The sequence below is a fragment of the Solenopsis invicta genome, chromosome 10 (assembly GCF_016802725.1).
Source record: "Solenopsis invicta isolate M01_SB chromosome 10, UNIL_Sinv_3.0, whole genome shotgun sequence".
Classification (NCBI taxonomy): Eukaryota; Metazoa; Arthropoda; class Insecta; order Hymenoptera; family Formicidae; genus Solenopsis; species Solenopsis invicta.
In genome coordinates, this window is record NC_052673.1 from 6,276,286 (window position 1) to 6,295,050 (window position 18,765).

General features: G+C 31.8%; 1 protein-coding gene across 1 annotated transcript; it reads left to right on the forward strand.

Moving 5' to 3' along the window:
* Positions 1 to 11,606: 11,606 nt before the first annotated feature.
* On the forward strand, positions 11,607 to 13,295 carry LOC105196919 (spidroin-1-like). The gene is made up of 2 exons (XM_039454018.1): positions 11,607 to 12,603; positions 12,688 to 13,295. The coding sequence occupies exons 1-2, from the start codon at positions 11,607 to 11,609 to the stop codon at positions 13,293 to 13,295; spliced, it is 1,605 nt and encodes a 534-aa protein (XP_039309952.1).
* The last annotated feature ends 5,470 nt before the right edge of the window (positions 13,296 to 18,765 follow it).

Below are 18,765 nucleotides of genomic sequence, written 5' to 3' on the forward strand. Positions count from 1 at the left end.
TGCTTCTAGAATTCAAAGCGAATTATACGGTGATATTTCATCACCGGATATTCCATGGCCACCGTCTTTTCTTTACAATAGCCAAATATTATAATATAAAAAACTAAACAAACAAAATGAACAAAAGTTAAGGCTCTTATAAATTAATTAAAATTAAGAAATAATGAGCTCAAGAGCCACGCAGGATGTCAGACTCAAATAAATAAATCACAGCATAAATCCAGTGTCGAAGCAAACGTTTCGACCTTTAATGACGGTCTTTCTCAGTACAGATTTACAAGTCTATAAAACAACAAATTAATCGCACTAATTAAGATATGAACGAAATAAACAAATAACGAAAATAAAAACAAGTTACCAAACAAATAGAGATTGTGCGAAACCACGATGTACATACATCTTCTTTCAACGTCTTAACATAATAACATAATAAACGATCTCACAGAGCGTGTGCAAAGACAAGAGCTTCGTAAAGAATTGGTTGCTAACAAATAAATAAATAAAATGATGACCTTTAAACTTATAACAGACAATTGATTTTAAAAAACACTACTATTTCAGTCAATAAATTTCTCAAAGTTTTGAATTTAATAATAGATTCTACGTTTTTTAAATGTAATAACGTTTGCTACAAACAGATCTTTGGTCTGCCGATGGGATCACCGTTGTCTCCTATTTTAGCGGATTTGGTCATACAGGATTTGGAGTGCAAGGCGTTAAAACTCCTTTCTTTTCATCTACCTTTTTACTGCAGATATGTAGATGACATTATATTAGCAACCCCGGCTAACTCGTTATCGGGCATCCTTGACATGTTCAATTCCATACATGACCGTTTACAATTTACTATGGAGAAAGAAATCGAAGGGAAAATCAGTTTTCTTAATGTTATACTTGTAAAAGTGAATAACAAGATTATTTTCGATCAATACCGTAAATCAACTTTTTCGGGAAGATACTTAAATTTTTTCTCACACCACCCCTTGTGTCAAAAAGGTGTTATTTTTATTATGGTTGACAAATTACTTTTATTATTACATCCTCAATTTCATCGTAAGAACTTCATAATTTTAATTAATATTTTATTGGAAAATAATTATCCTTTAAATTTTATCTTCTCCATGATAAATTTTAAACTCAAAAACCTTATAAAGATGATACCTACGTTGAGGATAAACGTGTGAGAAAATTTTTTACGATCCCTTACATTGAGTAAGTATCAAAAAAATTTTCATCTTTCTCGTGTAAGTTTGACTGCAGTGTTGTGTTTACGATCCTTGCTAAATTGAATAAATTTGTAACTACTGGCAAAGACCATATAGAGCGTCTTTTGTGTAATGACGTGGTCTATAAAATTAATTGTAAGGACAGCGATTCTTCTTACACGGCACAAACGAAACGCCAATTAAAAACAAGAGTCAGCGAACATAAAGCAGATATTTAGAAAGGCCAGTTCTCCTTCGGTTATTTCGTTACATTGCATTGGAGAAAACCACAAATTTGATTGAGAGAACGTGGAAATTTTAGACAAAGAGCCATCTTATGTTAAAAAATCTATATTCGAGATGTTAAACATCAAAAATCAATTGCATGGACACAATAAACAAAGTGATACCGAACTCTTCTTGGATGCGTATCTTCCTATCCTTAATCGTATTCGTCCTTCATAGGTTTGTCATCCCTTCTTCTATTCCTTTCGTTCGGGCCACCGAGGCTATCTCGTTTTGGTCCTTCTTATTTGTATCTATTCTCATCGAAATGTAACATCCCGTCTCACAATGCTGTGACACGAGTTTCGGTGCTTAGAAGTTTTGTATATAATTTTTTGTCTCGATTATTTCCATTTTCTTTTTTTGATTTTGCATAATTTTTTACAATGTTTTTTTTTTACAATTTTATATCTTATGATTTCTACAGCTTTCTTTTATTTCATATTTATTTTTATTTTTATTTATTTTCCGTTTATTTCTTTTAACTATTTAATTTGTATTGTTGTCTGTTACAAGTTTAAAAGTCATTATTTTAATATTACTTTTTTATTTATTTATTTGTTAGCAACCTTTACGAAGCTCTTGTCTTTGCACACTATCTGTGAGATCGTTTATTATGTTAAGACCTTGAAAGAAGATGTATATACATCGCGGTTTTGCATAATCTCTATTTGTTCGGTAACTTGTTTTTATTTTTGATCATTATTTATTTGTTTATTTCGATAAGTTTATAGCTTAATTAGTGCGATTAATTTGTTGTTTTATAGACTTGTAAATCTGTACTGAAAAAGACCGTCATTAAAGGTCGAAACGTTTGCTTGGCATTGGATTTATGCTGTGATTTATTTATTTGCGTCTGACATCCTGCGTGGCTCTTGAGTTCATTATTTCCTAATTTTAAAAAACTAAAGTTTTGACAAACTGATGAAATATGCGCCTCCTCATGTCAATAAAAGTGATCTCGAAATATGGTAGCAATCCACTTTTGCACAAATGCTCAATGTCTTCAACGCTCATATATTGTTAAATGTATAGCAAGTCATTCGCAATTAAAAAGCTATTATATACACATCAAAAATCTTTATTATTCTTCCACGTTCAAATTTTTCTTTTTCAATGGGAGACCGCGGACAAAATCTCTCACAAATCAAACAAATAATGTAGATCTTCCCAGATAGACAAATGTCAGCATATTGTCTGTATATTGACGAAATTTTAAGATTGGAAATGTTTGCATAAATACCTTAAAATGCATTTTCATATAAGGTAAATATAATCAGCATATAAAAGAGGTTTTTGGATGCTGCAAAAATTATAGCAATATGCTACTTATTTAATTAGAATCGGAGTGTGATTAATCCCATATATGTTTGCAGCATATAAAAGTTTTTTAATGTTGAATAAATTACGACAATATGCTGCTTATATAATCAGAAATAGAGTATAATTAATTCCTTAGTTTTAAAAAAATTTTTTTTAGTTTTTTAACAAATCCTATTATTTTTATAACTTAATCTGTATTCACTGTTTCACTGTTTCATATAAGATTCTATTAATATTTTACTAATAATATTTAGTATATTTACTATAATGTTTTACTAATTATAATTACGCATTATTTTATAATTTTTTAAAACGCATCAGCGGGATTCAAACCTAATATTTTGGAATATTAACCTAATACATTAACACTGAGCTAATTTGTACACTTGTGATATCGTTAATAAAAAGTTATATTTAAAGTAAAGTTGATTTGTATAGGAAAAAGCGCGTTGATCGAGTACCGCGCGAATACTCACTATAGCTCTTTGATTATTTAGCCGTAGATAGTTTTTAATTTATAATAAACAAAATAAACTGTATAAATTATACATGAATAAAACAATTAAAACTTGTTTCTGCCAATGGCCAGACTAGTAAAGATAGTCAAGAAGTAACAATTGGAAATATTATAGTACCGGAACATGGAAAAACATTATTAACGTCAAAAGCACGTTACAAAAATCAATTTTGTAACTAATTGTTACAAATTATTAAAAATTAACTGTAGAAGAAAACTAATTGCACCAATCGATTCTATGGGAAAATATATTGTACTAAAGAAACATGATTGCTCTAGTCGATTTTACAGGAAAATATATTGTACTAAAGAAACATATATGACGCTTTGTTAATTGTTATAAACAAATTAGTTGCAAAATTGATTTTTGCAACGTATTTTTTATGTTTTTTTACGTTATGATCCAATTTCCAATTATTTTTTAGCTATCTCTACTGGTCTAGTCATGGGCTTTAATGGATTAAAACAAAAAGTAATTTTTTCTTTATAAAAAAATAATTTTTTTTAATTTATGGAATGATTTAGTTAAATTTTGTTTATCTAAAAATTGAAAATTTTAAATATGCAAGCATATGGTTCAAATATCTACTTATAATTGAATTGTAACATTTATTTTTCTATTTCAACAAAATGTTATATATTTTTACAATCACAATGAGATAATTAATGATTTGACAGACTTTAACGGGACTGAATTAAAAATTTTAAAAATTTCATCAAAATGTGCACCGAGAAAGATTTTAATTAGGAATAAAATGTATGCGCACTTAAGTATTATAATATGTATGTATTAATTAATGTAATAGTATACATTCAATAGCCTACGCAAAAATAATAGTATTGGCTCAAACAGATAATCTTTGTGAATTTAATTATTATTCTCAATTTAATTATTATTCTCCCTTTTCTTTTTTTGTTAAAGCTTTGTTTTGTATTATTTATCTAATCCTAGTGTTGTATAATTTACAAATATTTTATTGTATGTATTTTCTTGTAACCATCGGATGTCTTTTCAATAATAAATTCTTTGGCTTATAATTTATTTTTTGAGCGTTAAATATAAAAATTTTTGCAATATAAACGATTTAAAGAAGAACTTATAAAGCTCTCAATTTACGATGGGATTATATTTTACTTACGAGTTAACTTGCTCGCTACTGATAAGTTACTGTCGCCTTTCATACGTTATTATATGTATACAAAAACAGAGAATATTAATGACAGTTATCAGCAAACATAAACCAAATAATTCTGTAAGCGAGAGGAAGATTACACAGATGGGGATGTTATCTTTGCCCCCCCCCCCCTCCATTCTTACTGCATAAAGTTATTGTGAGATCAAAACATTGTAAGTCGAGTATTATCTATATATTCAAAATATATATATCATAACATGTATAATAATAATTTAACAGCGTTCTGAAATTTATTAATTTATAAAAAGATTTTAATTCAAAACAGAAAATCTCTTTATTCCGACACATAACCTATTATTCGAAAAAAATGCGTTATTTTATAAATTTTTTAACATATAAAGCATTATATTAATATTTAGCATATAAATTACAAAATTAAGTCTAATAAACTTTATTATTATAATATTGATAATAAAATGAAAAAATTAATACGGTAGAAATAATTTATTCCATAATGAATTCTGAAAAATTGATATTTTACAACAATTTTTGTTTATTGCTATTCACGAATCAAGAATAAATGTAAGAGTTAAAAAATAATCAAGAATTTTTTGAAATGTACATGAACGGAATTATTTAAATAACGTATATTTAGAAAATATAATTTCTTAACAATAAATTTTACAGATAAGGGTATTAATGATGTTGATGATATGCATTATTTCTTTAACTATTAAACACATAAATGGGTCTGAGAGACCCCATATGAAATTTCGAACGTTTGCTGTGTGAAGACGGAAAGAGATAGGAGGTTCGGACCAGGACGTAAAAAAGTTTGAAATCTCCTCTTTCGAATGATACCGTTGATCAACTTTTTGATCAACTAGAATTCGGACGGCACGGCAGCAAAGTTTTGTTAAGATCTATGCGACCCATATAGTGTGTGTGTGAAATATTTTTCACAGTAGTAATCTTATGTAAAAAACACGTTCAAATAGATCCGTACGCGTATGTTACTCTGTTTAAAGTTATAATACTATAGTGCCGTAAAAAAGAGGACTTCTAGGGTCCAAAAAATGTAATCAAACACATCAATTTTTAATTTTAAACACCTTGAGTTAATCAAAAATGCTTTATATTCGCCTTACGTAAGTATATTTTTTAATAAAAATGGCAATGACATAATTTTTTTTTTTAAGTATGACTTTTTAGCTTTAAAACGCCATATTGTAAAGTTCTTAAAAGTTTTTTGTTGCAAAGATATGATTTTTTTTTTAAGTAGATTTTTCGACACTTAAAATACCTCATATTCTCCTCGTTATATAATTATATTTTTAAAGGAATAACAATACCATAATTTTTTTGAAAGTATGACTCTTTAGCTTTAAAACATCGTATTTGAAAGTCCTTAAAAGTTTTTGTTGTGGAGATATGATTTTTTAAAGGAAAAATGGATTTTTGAACAATTTCTCATTTTTGCTTAATGGTTTTTCTTTTATAACTTCACAATAAATCATTTTTCGACAATGCCGATTATGCAGTCACATTTCTGAGATTCTGAACTTTTATGTGAAAAAAAGATTGTTGAAAAATGTTGATTGGAACCAAAGTTATAGCTTTTTAAAGTAGAAAAAGCCTTCCAGACCCAAAAATGTGTTTACGTATTTTACAGGATCGGTGTGTTTAAAAATTAAAGTTAATATTTTGATTGCCAAACTAATTTTAATATTGTGAATATTAGACCAGTGATTTTATAACAATAATTAAAACGATAAAAGTAAAGATGCATATGAAGTATGAAGATATATTACACGGAGAAAAAGTTATGGTTGCCACAACTGAATAATAATGTTATTTTCCGCCCATCAATACAACATAGTTGTGGGAAACATAGTACTCTGGAAGTGATCCCTATGGTTGCCACAACCTTAGTGAGGATAGCTACATATGGATGCTACAATCATAATAATATTGTTCCTGCAACCATAGTTACATATACTTTTCAGCAAATGTGCAATATAAAAAAAATTTTTTTTTAGTTTTTTAATACAGATTTTATTATTCTTATAGCTTAATATTCTGTATTCATTGTTTCGCATTTGTATTTTCTTAATTACAATTACGCATTATTTTATAAATTTTGAAAACGCATCGTCGCCAGCGGGATTTGAACCTAAAATCTTCGGAACAATAACCTAGTATGCTAACTCTGAGCTAATCGTGTACTTGTGAAATCTTTAATACAAAATTATATTAAAGTTGATTTAAGCAGGAAGAAATTTACGTCTTGAGTATCGCGCGAACACTCACTAGCCTTTTAATTATTTAGATATTGTTAGATATTTTAAATATAAATTATATAAATAATTAAAATCTGTTTCTGCCCATGACCAGACCAATAAAGATAGCCAAAAGTAACAATTAGAAATATTACCGGAGCATAAAAAAACATTATTGATCAAAAGCACGTTGTAAAAGTTAATTTTGCAACTAATTGTTATAAACAAATTGTTAAAAATTGACTGCAAAGGAAAACTGATTGCACCAATCGATTTAATGGGAAAAATTATCTAAAAAAGCATATTTAACGCTTTCTTAATTATTGTAGTTATTATTATAAACAAATTAGTTGCATAATTGATTTTACAATGTTGTGTTGGAACTTAGCAAACTGCAGGGCGAGCATGGCGTCGACCTCTTATGACTACTGTGATCTTTTAGAACTTTCCGACGGAAAACTAAAAAATTCCACAGTTTTTCCGGCTTTTAGATCCTTCTAGAAGAATCGCGAATAATTGGTGGAAACACGTGGTTTCATTTTTTGTAGTTATAACGGCCAGCAACAGCAAGACAGAGTGATCCCACGCGTCGCCGCTCCGTCATTTGACAACAGACGTTCACGACCTCCGTGAAGTTGGCACCCGACTTTTACGAAATCAAATTTCAAAGTGTGTTTCTTGTAGGATTTTGTCTGTAGATGATTGTAGTAAACATTATTTTGTTTGTAGTTAAAAAATAAATATATTATCGGTTTTTAGAAAACAGTAAGAAATTATTTAATAGCTACAGCTCAAATGGCATCCCACTTCTATATAAAATTGTAGTTGTTTGTAGTATCAAAATTTTTGTTTGTAGTTAAAAAATATGTTTATAATTAACTTTTAAATAACAACTGGGTATTAAATTACAATAAAAAAAAAATTACATCATATTATCATTAAAAATTGTTTGTAGTTGTTTGTAGTGTAAGAGTTTTCGTTCGTAGTTGATTGTAGTTCAAGAATTTTTGTTTGCAGTTGAAAAATAAATATGTTATCGGTTTTTAAAAAACAATAAAAAATTATCTAATAGCTACAGCTCAAATGGCATCAGATTTCAATCTGAAATCGTTTATAGTTGTTTGTAGTTCAAGAATTTTTGTTTATAGTTTAAAAATAAGAACGTTATCAATTTTTAAAGAACAGTTGGAAATTATTTTATAACTACAGCACAAATGGCATCCCACTTCTACATAAAATTGTTTGTAGTTGTTTGTAGTATCAAATTTTTGTTTGTAGTTAAAAAACATGTTTGTAATTGATTATTAAATAACAGCTGGGTATTAAATTACAATAAAAAAAAATTACATCATATCGTCATTAAAAATCATTTGTTTGTAGTGAAAGAGTTTTTGTTTGTAGTTGATTGTAATTCAAGAATTTTTGTTTGCAGTTAAAAAATAAGTATATTATCGGTTTTTAAAAAACAGTGAGAAATTATTTAATAGCTACAGCTCAAATGGTATCAAATTTCAATCTGAAATCGTTTGTAGTTGTTTGTAGTTTAAGAATTTTTGTTTATAGTTTAAAAATAAGTATGTTTTCGATTATTTTAAACCAGTTATAAATTATTATATAACAATAGCTCAAATGGTATTATACTTTTATATAAAATTGTTTGTAGAAATTGTTTGCAATTCAAGAATTTTTTTGTAGGTTAAAAGTAAGCATGCTTAAAAACAGAAATTGTGATAACATTTGTGCTGCAGTTAAAAATTAATCCTTAAATGTTTTTTAAAAATCAATAATATACTTATTTTTAAATTATAAAAAATTTTTTGAACTACGAACAACTACAAACGATATTAGATTGAAGTCTGATGCCATTTGAGCTGTAGCTATTAAATAATTTTTTATTGTTTTTTAAAAACCGATAACATATTTATTTTTCAACTGCAAACAAAAATTCTTGAACTACAATCAACTACGAACGAAAACTCTTACACTGCAAACAACTACAAACGATTTTTAATGATAATATGATGTAATTTTTTTTTTTTATTGTAATTTAATACCCAGTTGTTATTTAAAAGTTAATTATAAACATATTTTTTAACTACAAACAAAAATTTGATACTACAAACAACTACAAACAATTTTATATAGAAGTGGGATGCCATTTGTGCTGTAGTTTTAAAATAATTCCCAACTGTTTTTTTTTAAATTGATAATGTTCTTATTTTTAAACTATAAACAAAAATTCTTGAACTACAAACAACTACAAACGATTTCAGATTGAAATCTGATGCCATTTGAGCTGTAGCTATTAAATAATTTCTTACTGTTTTTTAAAAACCGATAACATTTATTTTTTAACTACAAACAAAATAATGTTTACTACAATCATCTACAGACAAAATCCTACAAGAAACACACTTTGAAATCTGATTTCGTAAAAGTCGGGTGCCAACTTCACAGAGGTACGCTCACGCTCTCGCTCCCGTTCCCGCTGCCGCTCCTGAGCGCTGTCTCTATTTGCTTATTATCCCGAACAATATATGTATACGTTACTTGCAGGCAAATACACGCGAATAATATTTATTGTTAGCTATATTCCGAAAATCACTGTCAGTACTAAAAAATCAGTAGTTCACACTAGCAATGTACATCGGGACGTAGTTTTATATTCTCGATGTATCTGCCAGCGGACATAAATATATTTCTGACAAAATACGTCGTTTGCCGCAAATGTGATTTCACATAATATGGCGTAAAAACTGCTACTGAAATAAACTTTTAGTGTATCGTGCAATTGTATTCTATAGATCTCACAACCATAGTATTTATTCTGCTAACAATATTAGAGAGATAGCAATAATCCTTCGGTTGTGGCAACCATATTTGAGGATATTATAACTTAATGTTATTTATCCTAAAGACTATGGATGTGAAAACTGTAAAAATGAGCATACCTTAACAAATGTATTTGATATAATATCAATGTAACTAGAATTCACATACATTTCTTTTGCAAACATAGAGATTATTGTTGTTACACCCACAGTCATTTTTTTCGTGTATATATTATGAATTTGTTGAAATTTAAAATTAAAAATTAAAAACGAATACTGAAGTGGATAATTAGTGTATCATTCATAATTTATTCCCCATTCTGAAGCAAAAATGAATGAAATCAAAAGTATTAAAAATTATGTTCACGTAAAGTTGTCAACGATATAAAAATGATGCGTCAAATAGCACAGTTAAAAGGTTACATTGAAAAATGTTTAGTTAGTATCACTTAGTTAGATGCCGATTAAGATATAAGTCTGAGATCGTCGACAAACATCGTTAAGTTGTATATATCCAAACAATTAAAAAAGCCTCTTGTTTGGTCAGAGTCTTACGAGTAATTCTTGTACATTTACACAATGTACAATAACTTTTGCTCTCAGCGCAAAAAGATTTAGTGTAGTTAAAACGCATTGTATTATTGTCCTCTTTTATGAATAAATATTTGAAACATTTTTATATCTTTATTATTTGGCTCTTATTTTCCTTTCATTGCATTGCAAGAATTGAGGTTCCAACTTATTAATTTATTACATATTCACAACGCATTGTAAAAAATTAATTTCTAATACAAAAATTAAATTAAAAATATAAAAATTTTCCGTCATGCAAAATAAAAACGAAAAATTCAAGTAACTCACATTTTCATAAATTTTAAAGAAACAATCTGCTATTTGCTGAATTAAACTCCTTTAGAACATTTTGCTTTACAAAATAAAACTTTGAAGATTACTTTTTTCTTTAAAAAACTCAAAGTTGTCGGATTTTTTTTTATAATGAAAGAAAACTCCTACATTTTTAATATTATAAATTTTTTATTATGTAATAATATTTTATATCTTAAATATAAAGCAATAAATAACATCTGAATGGAAAACTGTTAATTCTTTTTTGAAATAAAGTCCCAAATTTTGTCCTCAGTTTAAAATTCTGATAAAATTCTGATATTCTTCTTTAATAAAACTAGAAAGTTATTTTAATAATTAATACTTTTTATACTGTCATAATAAAATTTATGTAATTTAATAATATAATTTATAATTCTTTTTAATTTCATAAAAAAATCAAATAAAATTATATTTAAATAGATAAAAAACCACAAGCATAAAGATAATGAATTTTTGCGGAAATTTACGTTTCTTCTAGTAGTAATGACATGGCAATCAAAATATTATTACTATTATACTATTTTTTATTCTAGCATTCTGATGAAATTGATATTTAATATTTTTTAGTATATAAGAATAAAAAAAAATCAGTGTTTAAATATTGTAAAAAATATCGTTTGTAAGTAATTTAATCAAAATGTACACAATTTGAAACTATTTACGTGCATTCAATAATGGAATTTTCTGTCCAAATCTATATTTTTCCACTCTTCTACACATGATAATAAGTAAAAAAACGTTATAATTGCTCAATATTACTAATGAATGAATGATTTTGTATAATTTCCGTAATTGCGTGCTTATTTACGTGTTGACTTTTAACATTATCTTAATTTACTTAACCAAATGTAAATGAAATGGCATCATAACTTTCTCTCATGCTGAAATCATTAAGATGGCTAAAATTCATTATTCCAGATGTTTTTCAATAAACACTCACCTTCTATTTTCCCCGTTCAAACCAAAAATTTTCTGATATAAATGACGGCCAAGATGACAGTACTCGTTGCAAACTTCCCGTACAAGTACGAATCAGCTAGTTGCATCTCTCATAAGCAAGAAAAGAATCAAACGACAACATGTATCTCTTGTCATTTTTGTTTGTAAACCTTTTTTTGGGCTTAAATGCTCACTTCAACTCGATGGCCCTTTTTAAGGCCGCAGGATTTGCAGGCGCGGGACTTGCTGGCGCGGGACAGACTGCTGCTGGACAAGCTTTTGCAAAACAAGCTACCGCCGGACTCGCTGGTGCAGGACTTGCTGGCGCTAGACTTGTTAGTGCAGGACAAGTTGCTGCTGTACAAGCTGCCGCTAGACAAGCCGCTGCTGGACAAGTTGGTGCAGGACTAGTTGGTGCAAGCCTTGCTGGAGCTGGACTTACTGGTGCAGGACAAGGTTTCATGGGTCAAGCTGCCATGGGACACGCTGGCGCGGGACTTGCAGGCGTAGGATTTGTTGGCGCTGGACTTACTGGTGCACAAGCTGTCGCTAAACAAGCTGCTGCTGGACAAGCTAGTGCAAGATTCGCTGACGCAGGACTCGCTGGTGCAGGACTTGCTGGAGCAGGACTCGTTGGTACCAGACTTGCTGGTGCAGGACAGAGCTTTATGGGTCAAGCTGCTATGGGACAAGCTGGTGCAGAATTCGGTGGCGCAGAACTTGTTGGAGCTGGTCTTGCTGGAGCGGGACTCGCTGGTGCAGGACTTGCTGGTGCAGGACAGGGCTTCATGGGTCAAGCTGCCATGAGACAAACTGGTATAGGACTTGCTGGAACGGGACTCGCTAGTGCAGGATTCGTTAGTGCAGGACTCGCTGGCGCGGAATTCGCTGGACAGACTGCCGCAGGACAGGCAACTGCTGCACAAGCTGCCGCTACACAGGATGCCTTTGGGCAGGCTGGCGCAGGATTTGCTGGTGTGGGAATCACTGGTGCAGGACTCGCTGGCGCGGGATTTGCTGGACAGGTTGCTGCTGCACAAACTGCCGCTAGACAAGCTGCCGCTGCACAGGGTAACTTTGGGCAGGCTGGCGCAGGATTTGCTGGTGCGGGACTCGCTGGTGCAAGACTTGCTAGCGCGGGATTTGCTGGACAGGCTGCTGCTGCACAAGCTGCCGCTAGACAAGCTGCCGCTGCACAGGGTGTCTTTGGACAGGCTGGCGCAGGATTTGTTGGTGCAAGACTCGCTGGTGCAGGACTCTCTGGCGCGGGATTTGCTGGACAAGCTGCTGCTGCACAAGCTGCCGCTAGACAAGCTGCTACTGCACAAAGTACTTTTGGGCAGGTTGGCGCAGGATTTGCTGATGCGGGACTCGCTGGTGCAGGACTTGCTGGCGCGGAATTTGCTGAACAGGCTGCTGTTGCACAAGCTGCCACTGCACAAGCTGCTTTTGGACAGGCTGGCGCAGGATTAGCTGGTGCAGGACTTGCTGGTGCGGGACTCGCTAACGCAGGATTCTCTGGACAGACTGCCGCGAGACAAGCTGCTGCTGTACAAGCTGCCGCTAGACAAACTGCCGCTGCACAGGCTGCCTTTAGACAAGCTGGCGCAGGATTCGCTGGCGCAAGATTTGCTGGCGCAGGACTCGCTAACGCGGAATTCGCTAAACAGGCTGCTGCTGCACAAGCTGCCGCTAGACAAGCTGCTGCACAAGCTGCCGCTAGACAAGCTGCTGCTTTACATGCTGCCGCTGGACAGAGCTTCATGGGAGTAGCTGCCGCTAGACAAGCTGCTGCTGGGCAGACTTTTACGGGACATGCGCAATTTATGAGACTTGCTGGCGCTGGTCAAGCTGTTGCTGGAAGAGCTGTAGCATTTAGAATGACTTTCTAAGAAGTAGGATAACAATGATAATGAAGAATCATTGACATCAAAGAAAGAAGACAAAATTAAGACCCGAAAAATAATTTATTGAAATACAGAATTATTTTTTTATTTAAAGAGTATTTGAACGTTCATAATTTTACACTTTGCACTTATTCCTTCGAGACTACGTTCTTTGCTACTGGTCATAACTATAACATATTTGTTACTGTGTATACATTTTATATTGAATGTATTTCTTACAAGCTGTTAAATATTTTGTGCCATTATTGTCCATCCTTGAGAAAAATGTAGCTGTGATTTTATTTTGACACTAAAATAAAGTTTTTTATCAGCTTCAACGTTGTATTATTTTCTTCTAGGCTCACCCCCTTGCCCCCCCCCCGCGCGCGCGCGTGTGTGTATGTGTGTGTGTGTGAATAGTTATTACTGAAAATAATTATTAATAAAAATTAAAAAAAACCTATTTTAAAACAGTTTTTCTGTTACGACTAAAGTATCAAGGTTAAATAAAATATATATATGATCTTTTTTGTAGAGCTTCATTTTTTGTTTGACCCTTTTTTTGTAAAATGAATATTTTCTGAAAGAAAAAAAAGTAATAAATAATTACCCAACTTTTTTATGATTATAATTTTTTAACGAAGGGCGAGCGATGGCTAAAACTTGTTAGAGGTTACTCAGGGCCATGCTTTTGTCAAACCTGGACAACATATATCACGGTCAAGATCAGTTGAGGGTGGTCCTTATTACTAAATAATTACTATTTACAACCTTTGATGTTTAATCAATAATGGAATTTTCTAATCAAACATGGTTTTTTCCATCTTTATACACATGACGATGATAAGACAAAAACATGATAATTGCGTGATATTTTTAAATGAATGATTTAGTATAATTTTTATAATTACTTTGTTTATTCACTTATCATATTGATTATTTCAATTCATTTAACTTACGATTAGTTTACCGACAAATGCGAATGAATTACGTCATATCTTTTCTGCAACCATTAACACGAATAAATTTCATTCATCACAATGTTTTTAATGGATAACGTTTTTTTCCCTTGCTTGTTCAGAAAACTGGTGTAAATAATAATCGCAACGACAGTCTTTGTTGTAAAATCATGTAAGTACACAAGGCATACGCACAACCAAATTAGCTAGTTATATTTCCACCGATTTATAAGCAAGAAGAGAAAACATCATGTATCTCTTACCATTGGTACTTTCAAACCTCTTCTTATGCTTAAATGCCCACTTCAATTCAGCGGAACTAACTAGTGCCAGCTGCGTGCCAGACTAGCTGGCGCGGGACAAGTTAGCGCGGGACAAGTTTTCGCGGAACATGCTGCAGATAAATGGGCTGCTGCTGGACTCGCTGGTGTTGGAGTCGCTGGCGCTAAACTTGCTGGCACAGAACAGGCTTTTGCAAAAACAACTGCTATTGGATAGGTTGCCGCTGGACAAACCTTTGCAAGATTAATTGCTGCTGAACAACATGCACTGGTTGTCCCTGGACAAATTACCAATGATCAAACTTTCGCAAGATAAATAGCCGTTGGGCAATAAATTATTGCAAAGATTGCCGCTCGAGAAGCTGCTACACAGATTGCCGCTGCATAGACTACCGCTAGACATAACTACGCAGGATTATCAGCCGTCGAATAAGCTGCTGCATAGACTGCCGCTGCACAGATTACCGTTACACACGTCTATACAAGACTAACTGCCGCTGAACAAGTTAGGGCACAGATTGCCACTGGACAGGTCTTTGCAGGACTATCAGCTGTTAAACTTGAGCTACGGCTGCACAAACTATCGCTGAACTGATTACCGCTGGAGAGATTGTTGCTGGACAGACCTTATCAGAATTAACTGTTGCTGAACAAGCTGCTGTCCAGACTGCTGCTATACAAATTGTGGTAGGTTAGGCTGTCGCAAAATTAACTGCTATTAAACAAGCTGCTGCACAAATTGCATTTGCAAAGATTGCCGCTGGATGGGCTTTGACAGGATTAACTGCCACCGAACGAGCTGCTGCACGGATTGCTGGTGGATAGATTGCCGCTGAACAGTTTACCGTTGCACATATCGGACATATTAGACACGTTGGGCAAGTTGGACAAGCTGCCGCTGCATAAATTACCACTGAACAAACTACTGATGGAAAAAAATGCCGCTAGATAAGTTGCCGCTGGATAGGCTTTTGCGGGACAGGCACAATTTATGTGACACGTTAGCGCTGAAAAAGCTGTTGCATTCAGAATAGCTTTCTAAAAAGTAAGATAACAATGATAATGGAGAATCGTTGACGTCGTAGACGGAAAATAAAATTAAGATCCGAAAATTATTTATTGAAACACAGAATCTCTTTTTTATTTAATACGTCTTTGAACGTACATAATTTTACATTGTGCACTATTCCTTGAAGACTACGTTCTTTGTTACTGGTTTTAACCGAGGTTGAAAAGTAACGGAAACAAAGTAATATAACATATATGTTTATCTTAAATATACATAATAATAAGTATCACAATTAAGGTAACAATTGTTATAATTCGAGTTATATAGCAAGTAACATAGATATATGTTACGTGTACTATTAAATGTTAGCAACAAAATTACGTCTCTGATCTATTTAAAATATATAGCACAATAGTTTAAATGTTATATTTATTACATATAATTGTGCCAATACAGCAACATAACATATATGTTATAAGACTGTAGGTTACACATACATTTTAAATGCATAATAATTAATAGTAACATTCAGATTAGATATGTATTCTCAAAATTCTTTAGAGTGGAATTTTGTTCTTGATCTAAAATAATGAAATTCGTGCTAGTTGGTTGAATTTTTACTATTTCAGAGTAAGATTTTATTTCAAAAATTAAGAAATAGCATCAAGAAAAATTTGATTCGATATTAGATAAAATAATTAATAACTTTTGAATTGAATTTAAAAAGATAAGATTTTTTGAAATATTGATATATATATATATATATATATATATATATATATATATATATATATATATATATATATATATATATGTATATATATATATATATTATATATATATATATATATGGGAGACCGGGGCAAATCATTAGACGGGGTAATTTGATAATTGAAAATATCTTTTTATGAGTACATATTAAAAATTTACTTTAAACACTGTAAACACGTCCAAATGTAACAATGTTGCTAACAAAGTTTTGTTGGTAATGGCGTTATATTAAAGTCGTAATAGTGAAAAATGTGTTTTGCGACAGTCGAAGTAATTTCTGATAGTCAGCATTTCTTCGAAATTTAAATAAGATAATAAGATTTTTTTGAAAACTGTGAATGTATCGTGCCCAGTTAAATGTATTTGAAACATTTCGTGTTTATTATTTGCTGTGGGATATTTTTGTCGATTATACGCAATAATGCGCACAGTTAATGTTGGGGCTATTCGTAATACTGAGCACCGGGGCTATTCGTTAATACTGATTACAGCGCCTAACTTAAGTTGGATAATCCTAACACTTTGGCTGTGTTACGAACGTTTGCGCTACGCAGAGTTAAGCATTGAGGTAAAGTTCTTCATTGATTTAGTTCAAACTTGATAATATTGTGTATTTCAGTACATAGAACATGAATATGAATATAAAAGCAACGCTCTTAAGCAAGTAAAAAGTTATAAAGCGTTAAAGATTGACACTTGTGAGGTTAAGAAATCTGTCACACCGATGACATAAAAAGACATGCGAACGTGTATGTTTGTATTTGTTTTTTTGTATATCTATATCTTTTTTTAAATAAAAAAAATCTTAACAACAGCTTTTTTAGTCTTTCATCTTGAAACACAAATTTTGAGATATTCCCGGACTAGTTACGAATTACCTCGGGCTTGGAGCTATTCGTAATTTTTGGCATTGGTTGACATTTTTATATGTACTTCAAAGCAAGTACAGTTCCATGTTCTATACCGGCATTATGAAGGGGAAGATTCAACCTTTTAAACCGTCCCATGTTTCTTTTTTTTAATGAATATAGGACTCAAGAAACACAAAAGAAAAAAGGTCTAACGAATAGTCCCGGTCTCCCCTATATATTTATCAATTCTAATTCTTGATCTATAAATGTATATATATATATATATATATATATATATATATATATATATATATATATATATATATTGTAAAGAGTTAGTTTATAGAAGATGTATATTTAACAAACGGAGAAGAGTACAGACGTTCGGCTAGCGAGGCGTATGCAGACTGTCGCTGGGCTGTTCTGCGCATGACCACAGCCAATCAGACGGGCATGAGTGCGCGTTCGCATGTGACGACTGGCCACCGATGTACAATACCGATGTACAATACTTATGATTTTGTTACAGTCAGCCATTCTGACCAAAGATCGTCCTCGATCTCTTCGATACACAGATTAGACAACATACTTGACAAAACATACATTTCGCTATTATAAAATAAATTCAATTTTTACTGATTATAATAAACTTTCGCATAACTACAAACATTACTTATAACTATAAAACATACTTATAACTCTGAAGATATATTTTAAAGATATATACTAAATTTTAACGATAACATACTTAAATTTAAACTTTGATGTCAGGATTTAACCATGGTCGCATATGCTTTGATTCCCAAATCTTGATATCTTTTTTGAGTGTTTTGAAACCTCTCCACGTCGGCTACAAGATAACGATCGTTTCGCAACACCCTTTTGACAATGTAGGGTCTTTTAAACTGTGGAATCAATTTTTTTGACTCTCCGACTGTAGCATCGAAATTACGCAACATCACATAATCTCCTTCTTTGTATACATTAGGTTCTTTACGCTTTTTATTATAATGCTTTTCATTATTCTTTTGCGCTATCTCTATCTTTCCTGCCGCTTTTTTTCTTAACTCTTCTAAGTCTCTTGGCTTAGCGTTAGAGTCCAAATATTCTTTTACTTCGTCATTAATTTGACCTTGCTGGTCTATGCCAAAAAGTAGTCTGCTCGGAGTTTCGCCGGTAGTTTGGTTTTTGGAATTGTTTATAGCATATTTGGCTTCGTGTAATAATTTATACCAATTTTTTCCTTCATCTTTATTAACGATTTTGCTTAACATAGGGACTAGTGTTCTATTTGTACGCTCTACTTGACCGTTACTTTGCGGTGAACCGGTCGCAACTAATACATGTTTGTTTCCTTGTTCGGTAATAAAGTCTGTGAACTCTTTCGATGTGAAACACGAACCGCGATCAGAAATAATTACACGAGGTTTATTATAATTGACAAAATAATCACGCAGAGCTCGAATAGCTTCAATACTGACAGTGGTTTTCGTAGCAAATAATTTTATATGCTTAGTAAACGCGTCCACTACTATAAACACATATTTTTTAATTAAACACTTCCCACGCAACACACCGACGTCTTTTAGACGTTTAAACGACGTC

Excerpts from the sequence above, each read along its gene's own strand:
- LOC105196919 (XM_039454018.1), top strand. The coding sequence starts at position 11,607 with ATGGCCCTTTTTAAGGCCGCAGGATTTGCAGGCGCGGGACTTGCTGGC. Across the intron at positions 12,604-12,687 it reads ACAAGCTGCCGCTGCACAGG|CTGCTGCTGCACAAGCTGCC; the intron begins GTGTCTTTGGAC and ends TTGCTGGACAAG.